Below are 12,853 nucleotides of genomic sequence, written 5' to 3' on the forward strand. Positions count from 1 at the left end.
AAGTTTCAACATGAATTTTGGAGGGGACACCATCTCAAACCATAGCAAAATTCATAACCATAATACTGAACAGTAAATAGTGGGGAAACAGATGTTTTAAGCCAAGGTGTCCTTTGCTCTGGGCTTAAGATAAATCTGGTGGCAATGTGGAAGATGAGTTGGAAAGGGACCTCTCTTTAAGGCAGTGAGATGTGTGCAGAAATGTGTCACATGAGTGATAATGAGGTTGTGAGCTAGGGAAGTGATGGTAAGAGTGAAGAGGAGGGAAGTTAGTCAAGAAAGAATTTGAAGGCAGAATTACAGGCAGGGTTTGCCAAGTGTTCACCTGTTCTTCCTGAGGGAAAAAGAATAATCCGAAAAAAACCCACAGTCATTTCTAACTTATTGACTAGGGTGGGGAATAAAGGGAGAGCAAGTTTGGAAAGGAAGATTCTGAGTTTGGTGTTGGATATTTAGAATTTCAGGCACTTTGGGAAATCTAGGTGGACCATACATGAGATCCTAAACACAGCATAGTCATAGGCCTTGCTTATGGTGTTAAGTAGTGTAAACAATATATTTAATTATGGATCCCCAAGAAGCACTTAAAAGTAGTATATAAGTTGGAAATGTATTCAGATACATGGCACAGAAAAGCTGACTAAGTGGCTAAAACAAATAGAGTTTATTTTTCTCATATACAGGAAAGTTGGTGATGCTGGTGTTGGTTCGACTGCTCAGTGATGGCAAGACCAGTTCTCTGGGACTTGCCATCATGGTTATAAATAGCTGATGCAGCTCTGGAAACATGACCACTTTCTTGTCAGGTGCTTCTGTTTGGGTCTGTTTGGGTAGAACTGGGTCACGAGGCCTCCTCTGGCTAGAAGTTTGGCTGGAAGAGTGGGAAGAAAATTGTTGAATTCACTTAAATATGTACTTTCCCATCCTATTAGACACACTTCCTCTTTTTTAAAAACAAATAATTTGTAATGCCTTCTTTATTATCCTGAAATAAACATCATAGATAATCTGCTTGTGTACATTTTTAAAATAAATATATTATCCTAACTGTAATATAAAGGAACAATTAAAGGAAAATAATTTATAATTATTTCAAAATGTGAATTCTAAGGCCTGACTGCACTAGAAGACATAATGAAGAAGTCAGATTCTTGCATGGTGAATGTGACAGCAACATATGCAGGTGATACAAGGGCATGGTAATGGTGTTTCCAGTACCACAGGCAGCATATTCATTTGTGTTTTACTTAAAAGATGACCAATTTTGGGTCCAGTTCTGCACAAAACACAGCATAGTCTTCTCTTGATATACAAGATAGTTGTTTCTTGAAAGAGTCAACTTGCATCAAAACTGTGCAGCAACAATTTTGTATTCGTATACACAATAGAGTTACATTCAAGGCCAAGGTAATAGGTTTTTCACATTTAGAAAGCTATTTGGAATGTAGGAGAGTTCTTAGTACGCAGATTGTCCCCCACATAGCTGTCTGTCTAGTGTCCCCAACCTCTGCCAACTAGTTACCAGTAGAATCTCCGTACCATGGTGACAAGTAAAAGTGCTCCCCCCACATATTCAAAATGGCCCCTAGGGGCAGTATCATCCATATTAAAAACAACTGGCTTAGATTAATGGGACTGGACACTTTGTACTCCAAACAAAATGGAGGTTGGTTAGCAAGGAAAAGGGGGAATGGATATTGAATAGGGAATTAAGTGTCTACCAATAGTAGGAACTGGGTTTTCCTTATGTTTATATCTTTTCCCAAATTCTTGCAGAATTCCTTGCATATAGTGAGTTCTCAATAAGCTTTCTTGAATGACTGAATAAATAACTGGAATGTTAGCTATGGGAAATGGAAACCCAGTATTATGTGAGCTTTGAATTTAATAAAGGCAAAAATCTTCCTTAAGATACTTAAAGGGTTAACTGCCATAAATCCAGGAATATTGTCAGAAGTTGGGAAGTGAACTTTGGTGTGCCAGTGTCTGTGCTAGTATTTAGCACTTCTGGACTTTCTGTCTGTTACACATTCTAGACTGAAGACTGAGGGTTAAATTTATATCAGTGAATCCTGTTCAGGAATGGAGGGTTTAGGGGAAATATTTAAGTTTTCATGTAAGTAGTATAGAAGAAAAAGTAACTGTCATAATAAAAGATCAATAAATCTCAGGCTTTAAATCTTAGTCCCTCTGTCTTTTAGCACATTCTCTTTCCATTGTGTTCTTTTCCACTTCTGTTTGTCTATTCGCTCTGGCATTTTCATCATAGCCTGAGACATTTCCAAATGATAATTTTTAGGAGAAATATTTAGAAATAGAATCAAAGAGCTTTGTTTTGTTTCCTCAAAATATAAACCTATTATTAGAATATAATTCACAGTATGAGAAATGTAGGTTTTGCTTGAGTTTGCTTCCAGATTTAAGTAGAAAAGAAAGAAAATGACATTATAAAGAATTTTATCTCTTTTTTTGTGAAAAAGATAATCTGTAACTATGGATTGTGAAGACAATATATGAAAAGCAATCTTTTTCAAACAGTGCTCCAAAGTTGCCTTTGAATATATAACTTCTGAATTCAAAAGCATGATACAGCATGGGTTTTAAAAAAAATAGTTGCTTAACATTTTGAAGGGTATAACATTTGACAGTTCCATACTTTGAATTCAAGTGAAGGAACAATAACTTCAACCTTTTGTTTATAAGAATAAGGAACACTAAATAATGTTGTGTAGTTTAAGTTTAGACATTTCAAATAGTCCTATAATTGCTTGAGAGAACAGTAGAATTTTTTTTTCAATTAGTTTATTAGTATTTCAGGGATTTTAAATGGAAGAAAATCTTGAGTGTCTTTGTAAATGAATTGCATCTTTTATAGGCACAGATGTCTTTCGCAGCATTATTTTCATCCCCATGGCTGCTTTACAATATGTGGCCTATGGAGAAAATGACAAGTAGGTAGATGATGAGTAGGGGAAAATGGTGGAAAGTACAGCAGCAATAGGAAGGAAGTATTCCCCAAGGTTTGCCTGAAAACATCTACTTTGTGAAGCTGCAACACTTATGGAGCAAAATGCCCTAGAGTGCTGCAACAGGAGACACAACTTACCACCCCTCATCCGGAAGGATGGGAGGGAGAAATGGAAGGGGAAAGGGAAGGAGAGAGAACTCCTGTGGTCTTCACTACCCGCTGTCTCCTTAGCACAGAGAATTCATCCATTGCCACATCAACACAAGGACAACATGTGAAGTTCCTCAAAATTTCCAAATAGGCCATTACTTATTACCTATATGGTTATTCCCTAAAAGTTTCACACTGAAGTAAACAAGTGTTTTTGGTCATTTCATGCCAACAAACTGATGGCCCTTGATCATCATCCTTTGAACTGACTCCAGGTCTAGAATGAATTTTCCTATGTATGGTGGTGACCCTAAGTCTGTGTCTTAGAAAATAATTTTTTTTTTTTTTTTTTTCTGGGCTCACTGCAAGCTCTGCCTCCCTGGTTCACACCATTCTCCTGCCTCAGCCTCCCAAGTAGCTGGGACTACAGGCACCCGCCACCACGCCCAGCTAATTTTTTGTATTTTTAGTAGAGACAGGGTTTCACCGTGTTAGCCAGGATGGTCTCGATATCCTGACTTTGTGATCCACCCGCCTCGGCCTCCCAAAGTGCTGGGATTACAGGTGTGAGCCACCATGCCTGGCCAGGAAAGAACTTTTTAAGGTTGCCCTTGAATACTGGTCTTGATTAAGTTTTAGTCTGTCTATATATTTCATTATTTTAATTTTATAATACATTTCTATTTCTTGCTTAGAATTTATAAATTATATATCAGATTATGATTTCTGTGTTTTAAAAATACCTAGTATATCTTATGCTGGTTTTCTTAAGTGGAATGTGATATATTAATATCTTGTTCCATTTTTGTTACTTCTCCAAATATAGACCATTAGTAATATCATTTTCTACTATTTATTAATGAAAAACTACCTTAGTTGGGCTAATATAACTATCTAAAAACAATAATAATAAAATTCTGTAGTGCTGTTAGAGAGATATATGATTATGCATTCCCGCCAGGAATTACATCAGTAATTTTTAGATCATGTTCCAGGGAAAACCAGGTTTTGAGTCAACTAACACCTATTTATTGTTCACTTATGTTGAAGGTTCTAGGTGATTTCTCATATAGCTCATTGTTTTGTGCCTTCAATCTTAGTAAATCTTCTAAAGTGCTACCGATATACTCAGGGAAAACTAACTTTGTTAAAAGAATATCTTTTAAATTAACCTACTTTTAAAAATAAGCATTATTATGTTTGTGGAATTTGAAAATACAGTCTAGTTAAGGTATTTAGAATAACACTCAGTTTCTGTTTTAAAGTGATTATCTCATTTTAGTATCAAAATTAATTTAATTGACCATATAAGGAGACATTAAGTATTATTATTAAAAATGGCATGTTATGGCAAAGTGTGGTGGCTCACGCCTGTAATCCCAGCACTTTGGGAGGCTGAGGCGGGTGGATCACAAGGTCAGGAGATAGAGATCAGCCTGGCCAATATGGTGAAACGCTATCTCTACTAAAAATACAAAAATTAGCTGAGCATGGTGGTGGGCACCTGTAATCTCAGATTCTCGGGAGGCTGAGGCAAGAGAATTGCTTGAAACCAGAAGGTGGAGATTGCAGTGAGCCGAGACTGTGCCACTGCACTCCAGCCTGGACAAGAGTGAAACTCCATCTCCAAAAAAAAAAAAAAAAAAAAAAGGCATGTTATTTATTAATACGAGTGACATACATGCAAAAGGATGTCTGACTTAGGCAATGTTATTTTCTGGACATATTTTTTAACTAGACTGTGACCAAAGTTCCGGTGGTCCCTCTAGAAAGGGTACCATTCCCTCTTCTCTGGCTGCTGAGCCATTTCCTAAGACTGTCTTCAGATGTTATGTCTTCTCTAGAGCTTTTCAGCATTCCTTTTGTTCTTCTCTTTGTTCTCATGGTACTCTATGCATGAGAATGTTTGAGTATATATATATTATTATAGTTATTTGCCTCTTAGACTGCATTTGGGTATTCTTCATTGAGTTTCTATTTCATGTAAATGCATATGGTTTCCTATAAAAAAACACAATTTATAATCCTCCAGGAAGTCTGTGTAAGTCAGTCAGTCAAATTACCTGGTTGATTATAGTTTCTGGTTTATCTGCTGCCTGGGAATCAAAACACAGGTCTTGATTAACTTTCTATAAAGCAAGGTTATGGACTAGGGATCACTAAGCTCTCCTATATCTCTACAATGGTGTCATTATATGATTCTAATCCATCACTAGAAATGTATTGTGAAATAGTTAATTAATGTTTGCCGAATGCTTAGAGAACTTTTAATGAGAAGTAGGTATTTGTGGTTAGTGCTAATGAATAGATGTCTTATGAACCTTTTTTTGCACCAACAACACATTGGAAAAATGTACTTTCAAGAATAAATTGCAATCTGGTGAAACTTTTTTATTACTTAACAAACTTTAGCTTTTAAAAACAAGTATCAGTATAGTGGCTTTAGTGGCTATAGAAACCAGGACCCTATGCATGTAAATAGTTGTAATAAAAAGGGAAGCAGCAGCAGTGTATAGTTTTCATAATTTTTCAAGATAGTTTAAATATGATAGCAACTTTTTACTCTTACAGCTTAGTTGTGAAGGAGGCAAGGCCAGTACCCTTATACTCTGGGAAGCTAAGACCTAGAGAGATTAAAGGCTCATTTATTTCTTAAATAAAAATGTATTGAGTGCCTATATTTGAGTATAACAATTGAAGGTGCAGTGGTGAATAATTTACCCTACTTGACTTTGATAGTAAGGGAGGCAGGTTTATAAACAAACATATTAGCTGATAACATAGTTAATTATGGTAGAAACACAGAAGTTGGTGCAAATAACTCTGGGGTGTTGTTTAGTGAGCCTTTACAGAAAAGGTAGTTTTTAAAGCATTTTCATTAAACAGTAAGTGGAGGTATTTGCCAGATGAAGGGGAGGAGGTGAGGAGAAGGGTCTTTCAGTAAAAGAGAATGAACATATGTAACGACCCAGAGTTATGAAAGAGCCTGTGCGTTTGAAGAACAGCGTGAAGTTCAATGCAGCTAGAGCATTATTGTCCAATATAAATATGAACACAAATGTGCAATTTAAATTTTTCTAATAGCCATACTACAAAGTAAAAAGAGACAGGTAAAATCAATAATAACACATTTTATTTAACCCAATTTATCTGAAATATTTATTTATTTTTCAACTTAGGTCATTAAAATCAAATCAGGTGAATATTTTACACTTACAAAACATTTCAATTTGTCTTCCTTCCTTCCTTCCTTTTCTTTTCTTTCTTTCTTTTTCTTTTCTTTTTTTTTTTTTAGGGACTGGATCTTGCTATATTGCCCAGGCTGGTCTTCCTGCCTCAGTCTCCCAAAGTGCTGGGATTACAGGCATGAGCCACTGCCCTCAGCCTAAGACATCTCAGTTTGGACTCAACACATTTCAAGGGCTCAATATATAGAAGCTTAGCAATGCATGTATATGTATGTGTGTGTCGGAGAGAGAAAGAGAATGAGAATGAAAATCTGTGTGCTCTAGAGGGGGAGGAGGTTAGATAAGGTTGAAGTAGTTGTTGGAGTCATATTTTTAAAGGCTCTGCATGCTGGCTTATTTTAGAATTTTTTCTTATAATTTAGTAGTTTATGATTGTGCTTCTCCTATTGTCTGTGGTGAAGGAACAGTTTTGAAAATTTTGAATTTGTTATAGACTAATGCTTTTGCAAAATAACAATAAATTAGAAAGGTGAAAGTAAAAAGACATACAAAGAGAAGCACCATTTTTTAATCACTAAAGTTGACAAGATGTTGTCTTAGTCTATTTTGTGCTGCTGTAATGGAATACCACGGACTGGATAGTTTATAACTAACAGAAATTAATTTGTTTACAATTCTAGAGCCTAGAAAGTCCAAGATTGAGGGGCCACGTCTGGTGAGGGCCTTTTAGCTGCATCAAAACTTTGCAAAAGGCATCACATGGTGGAAGGGCAAGAGAGGGAGAGAGAAAAAGCAAGAGGGGGTAAACTCACTCCTATGATAAATAACTAATTCCCTCAAAGGCATTTGTCCATTCACGAGGGCAAATCCATCATGATCTAAACACCTCTTAAAGGTCCTACCTTCCAAGACCATTACAAAGGCAATTAAATTTCAGCATGAATTTGGAGGGACAAAAGTTAAACCCATAGTATTCCTCCCATCATGTTTTTCTTACATACAAAACACATTTGTTTCATCCCAATAGCTCCAAAGTCTTAATTCCTTCCAACACCAACTCAAAAGTCCAAAGTCTTATCTAAAGCACATATGGGTGAGACATAACACAATTCATTCTGAGGCAAATTCCCCTCTAGCTGTGAGCCTGTGAAATTATACAAGTTATCTATTTCCACAATATAATGGTGGGACAGGTATAGGATAGACATTCCCATTCCAAAATGGATAAATAGGCAAGGAAGGGGTAACTGGTTCCAAGTAAGTCCAAAACCCAATGGGGACAACAACAGTAAATCTTAAGCCTCAGAAATAATTTTCTTTGACCCCATGCTGCCCTGCTTCCTGGACACACTGGGGCAGGGGTTGAGCCCCCAAGGACTTGGAGAGCCCTGCACCTATGGCTTTGCTGGAAGGTTGGAGTCTTATACTTACAGCTCTCCCGGGCTGGCTTTGTGTGCTGGTATCTACAGTTCAGGAGTCTCAGGTATGGTTCTGCCCCTGCAGCTTCACTAGACATTGCTTTAGTGGGGACTGTTTGTGGCAGCTCTCCTCCTGCAGCAGATTTCTACCTGGATCCCCAGGCTGTCTGATACATTCTTTAAAATCTAGGTGAAGGTAACCATGCCTCCACAGCTTGTGAACTCTGTGTGCCTGCAGAATTGGCACCGTGTGGATACCACCAAGACTTACTGCTTGTGCACTCAGGAGCAGAGGCCTTAGCTGCACATGTGACTGCTCAAGCTATGGCTGGAGCAGCTTAAGGGCACTGCACCAGAATGTGGGGAACAGACATTTGGGGAGGTGAGGTGCAGAGCAGTGAATTCTGAGGTCCCCTGGGTGCCTCTTTGGAAGCTTTGCCCTTAAGATTCTAGCTTGCCTCAGAGATCCCTGAAGTGCCTTTGGGGTCATTTTCTCATTGTCTTGATGAATAGCACCTGGCTCTTTACTATCCGTACAAACCTTTTTAGCAAATGGTTGCGTGGCCACACCCTTTGTTTGCACTCCTAAGCACACATTTTTATTCTTTACATGACCAGGCTGTGAGTTTTCATAATTTTTATGTTCTGTTTCCCCTTAAATTATAAATACTATCTTTAAATTATTCTTTCCTCTCACATTCTATTATATACATTTAAAAGAAGCCACACAGCTCCTTCAGTATTTTGCTTAGAAATTTCTTCCATCAGATATTCTAATTTATCACTCTTAAATTCTGCCTTCTGTTAAAGCCCTCAGGCATGGACACACTTTAGCCAAGTCTTTTGCCACTTAATAACAAGGATAGCCTTTACTACAGTTTCCAATACATTGTTCTTCATTTCCATCTGAGACCTCATCAGAATTGCCTGTACTGTCCATATTTCTGTCAGCATTCTAGTCATGAATCTCTAAGAAGAATCACTCAAGTAATCTCTAAGAAGTTCCAGACTTTCTCTCTTGCTCATCTCTTCTTCTGAGCCCTTCCCAGAATTGACCTTAATACTCTATTCATTGTAATCTAGGCTTTTTCTAGGCTGCTCTTCCAAATTCTTCCGGCCTCTCCCCATTACCCAATTTCAAAGCTGCTTTCACATTTTTCAGGTATTTGTTATAACAACCCACCTCTCTGGTACCAATTTTTGTCTTAGTTGTGTGTGTGTGTGTGTGTGTGTGTGTGTGTTGCTTTAACAGAATACCACAGACAGAGTAATTTATAAAGAATGAAAATGTATTGGCTCGTGGTTGTGCAGGCTAAACAGTCCAAGACTGAGGGGCCGCATCTGGTGAGGGTCTTCTTGCCACGTCATAACATGGCAGAAGGCATTGCACAGAAGAAGGGCAAAGAGGGGATGAGAGAGATCAAAGGAGGCACAAACCCCTTCCTGCAATAAACATTAGTTTATTCATAAAGGTGGAGCCCTCATGTCCTGAATACCTTTTGAAAGTCCAACCTCATAATACTGTCACAAGCGCAATTACATTTCAACATGAGTTTTGAAGGGGACAAACATTCAAACGATAGCAGACATACAGTTTATATAAAAGTGTCTAAACCAGTGCTATCCAATAGAACCTTCTGTCATGATAGGAATGTTCTCTGTGCTGCTTAATATAATAGCCACTAGCCACACGTAGCTATTGAGTACTTGAAATGTGGCTAGTGTGACTGAGAAAATAAATCTTTAGTTTAATTTAATTTTAGTTAATTCAAATTGAAGTGACCATATGAGACAATTGATTACTATATTGGACAGCACTGAATACTTTTACTCATAATCTCTGTATTTACCTATTGTGCATTAGTAAAAAACAGTTTGTGGACTGGTATGGCCCACAAACCATGCTTTGAGTAGCACTGTTGAAAGCATGGACTCTAGAGCTAGAAAGCCTTTGTGTATCTTTGGCAAACTGCTTAATCTCTTGGTGCCCCAGTTTCCTCATTTGTAAAATAAAGGTAATAATAAACTACCTTACAGAGCTGTTGTGAGGATTAAATGCATTAATGAATGTAGCATACTTAGTACAAGATCTGACACACAGCATGCACTATATAAATGCTTCCTGTTATTGTTATTATTATTTTTATTATGTAGGTGGTGGATATCAAACAGTTAAGTGGTAACAAAGCCCGGTCTTTTTATTAATTCTCTGCGTTTTGCAGTAGCTTAGACTTTTTCCTTTTAAAACATACCACAGTTTGTGGCATCTAGTGGCTTCCAATAAATATCTTTTGAACATAAGCATAAAGTACTTTTCAAGCACAGATGAAGAAGCAATTATTTTTCTGAAGGGGGGGTTGGTAAAAGTATCAAAAACAGATGACAGCTGAGAGGGCCTCAATTGATGAGTCTGACAGGCAAAGAGGAGAGAACACACCTGGCGGAGGGAGCAAGGACACCCATTTGGATTATACTCTATTTAGGAGACTATACAGCAGGTAACACTGCCTTGGCCCTATCACTGCTACCACCACTTCTTTCTCTCCTTCCCAGCTCTTTTCTTGATTTATCCTTTTAGCATATTTTAAACAGGATTAATAGGTAACACGTGATTCTACAGTTTTAAGGGAGGTCAATCATTGCCTCTTGTTCATTCCTCGGAGTAACTATGCCTGAATTTGATGGTGGATGTTGGGCAGTGGTTGGGAAAGGAAGGGGAATGCTGCTTGAAAAGCAATCCCTGGGTTATGGGCAGATAGCTGTGAGATTCTTTTCCCCTAAAACATAATGTTTCTTATTTATGTAGATTATCTTAACAAGAAAACCAACTGGAAAAAAAATGAAATTCCTTATCTTCGCATTTTTTGGTGGTGTTCACCTTTTATCCCTGTGCTCTGGGAAAGCTATATACAAGAATGGCATCTCTAAGAGGACTTTTGAAGAAATAAAAGAAGAAATAGCCAGCTATGGAGATGTTGCTAAAGCAATCATCAACCTAGCTGTTTATGGTAAAGCCCAGAACAGATCCTATGAGCGACTGGCACTTCTGGTTGATACTGTTGGACCCAGACTGAGTGGCTCCAAGAACCTAGAAAAAGCCATCCAAATTATGTACCAAAACCTGCAGCAAGATGGGCTGGAGAATGTTCACCTGGAGCCAGTGAGAATACCCCACTGGGAGAGGGGAGAAGAATCAGCTGTGATGCTGGAGCCAAGAATTCATAAGATAGCCATCCTGGGTCTTGGCAGCAGCATTGGGACTCCTCCAGAAGGTATTGTTTGTCTTTTCAGTTTGATTTGTATTTTATAAAACTAATGTCCCTTGGTGTAATTGAGTACAATAGGCATGATTCATATTATAATTTGGATAATTTCCTATTCCATTGGCTTAATGAGTTCTCTACCCTTTTTTGTCCTCCCATTTTTTACTTCTGTTTCTTTTGTGAAAGAGAACTGATCATGTTGGATCGCTTTTTAAATGTAGAATCTGTAGCTACTGGTCCATGATACTTACCAGCCCTATCACTTTGTAATTGCTATCTAGTTAAACATTAGCATCGTTCTGTAGATAATTGAAATATACATAAACAGGATACAAAAACGATGACTTCTTCCAAGTGGCTTCAGTGTGAATAATTTTTTAGAATTAATGAAATAGAGAATAGAACTTTGCACTCTGAATTGGTTTAATTATTTTTATAGAACTGAGGCTTCTACTGCAAGGAATTATCCAAGGTTGAGTTCTACCTTTACTTATAAGCACCCTGGATCAGCTTTATCAGATAATGCACAGTAAATGCCCAAATCAGGGATGTATAGCCGGTCATCAGGGAGCTATCTGTTAGCCTTGAATATATCCATGGGCTAATTTCCGGTGGCAGAGTAACGAGTTTCTCTATTCTTTTGACTTTTTTGAATGCCAAGAGAAAGGCCTAGTGAAGAAGTACATTGTCAGTTTAAAACATTATTTATTGAGATATAATTCACATACTATGATGTTCATGCATTTAGAATGTACAAGCAATTTTTAATATATTCACAGATTATATTATTGTGCAGCCACCACAATCTAATTATAGAACATGTTCATCACCACAAAAAGAAACTCTGTGACTATTAGCTGTCATTCTCCAGTCTACCTATATCCCAGCCCTAGGAAACCACTAATCTGCTTTCTGTCTTTATGGATTTGCTTATTCTGGGCATTTTACATGAATGGAATAATAAATTATGTGATCTTTTGTGAGTGCTTTTTTTCATGTAGCATACTGTTTTCCAGGTTCATCTATGTTGTCACATGTTTCAGTATTTCATTCTTTTTATTGATCAATAATATTCCATTTTATGGATGTACCACATTTTTATTTATCCATGCATCAGTTGGTGGACACTGAGATTGTTTTCACCTTTTAGATATTATGAATAGTGCTGCTATGAACATTCATGCACAAGTTTTTCATGTGAACATTTGTTTTCATTTCTCTTGGGCATATACCAAGAAGTAGAATTGCTGGGTCATATACCAGCTCTATGTTTAACTTTATGAGGTATTGTCAAACTGTTTTCTGAAGTGGCTGCACAGTTTAATGTACCCACTGACAATGTATTATAATTTTTCCATATGCTTGCCAACACTTGTTATATCTGTCTTCTTGGTTATAGCTATTCTAGTGGATGTGGAGTGGTATCTCATTGTGATTTTGATTTGCATTTCCCTAATGACAAGTGATGTTGAGCATCCTTCCATGTTCTCACTCACCATTTGTTTATCTTCTTTGGAGAAATGTGTATCCAAATTCATTGCCCAGTTTTTAATTGGACTATGAGATTTTTATTATAGAGTTTTAAAAGCTTTTTGAATGTATCATATATACAAGTCCCTTTTCATATATTTGATTTACTAATGTTCTGTCCCATTCTGAGGACTGTCTTTTCTTTTTTTTGATGGCAATATTTGCTACAGAAATATTTAATTTTTGATTAGTCCAACTAATTTATTTTATTTCTTTTGTTGCCTGTGCTTTTGGTGTCATATCAAACCATTGCCTACACCATGGTCACAAACATTTACTACTACTACTGTAATGTATCTAGGTATGTATATCTTTACTCTCATCTCATATTTTCTT

The 12,853-nt window shown here is 37.2% G+C and overlaps 1 protein-coding gene across 5 annotated transcripts in view; it reads left to right on the forward strand.

Annotated features, from left to right (window-relative positions):
* CPQ (carboxypeptidase Q) overlaps window positions 1–12,853 on the forward strand; it is a 585,190-nt gene that overhangs the window by 124,233 nt on the left and 448,104 nt on the right. For all 5 annotated transcript variants that reach the window (XR_008527671.2, XM_054560984.2, XM_054560983.2 and 2 more), the window contains 1 exon segment: window positions 10,531–10,996. Coding sequence is in view for 4 of the 5 variants with exons in the window: in XM_054560984.2 (XP_054416959.2) it covers window positions 10,564–10,996 (433 nt within the window). In the remaining variant the exon portion in view is untranslated.

This window comes from Pongo abelii, chromosome 7, assembly GCF_028885655.2.
Source record: "Pongo abelii isolate AG06213 chromosome 7, NHGRI_mPonAbe1-v2.0_pri, whole genome shotgun sequence".
Taxonomy (NCBI): Eukaryota; Metazoa; Chordata; class Mammalia; order Primates; family Hominidae; genus Pongo; species Pongo abelii.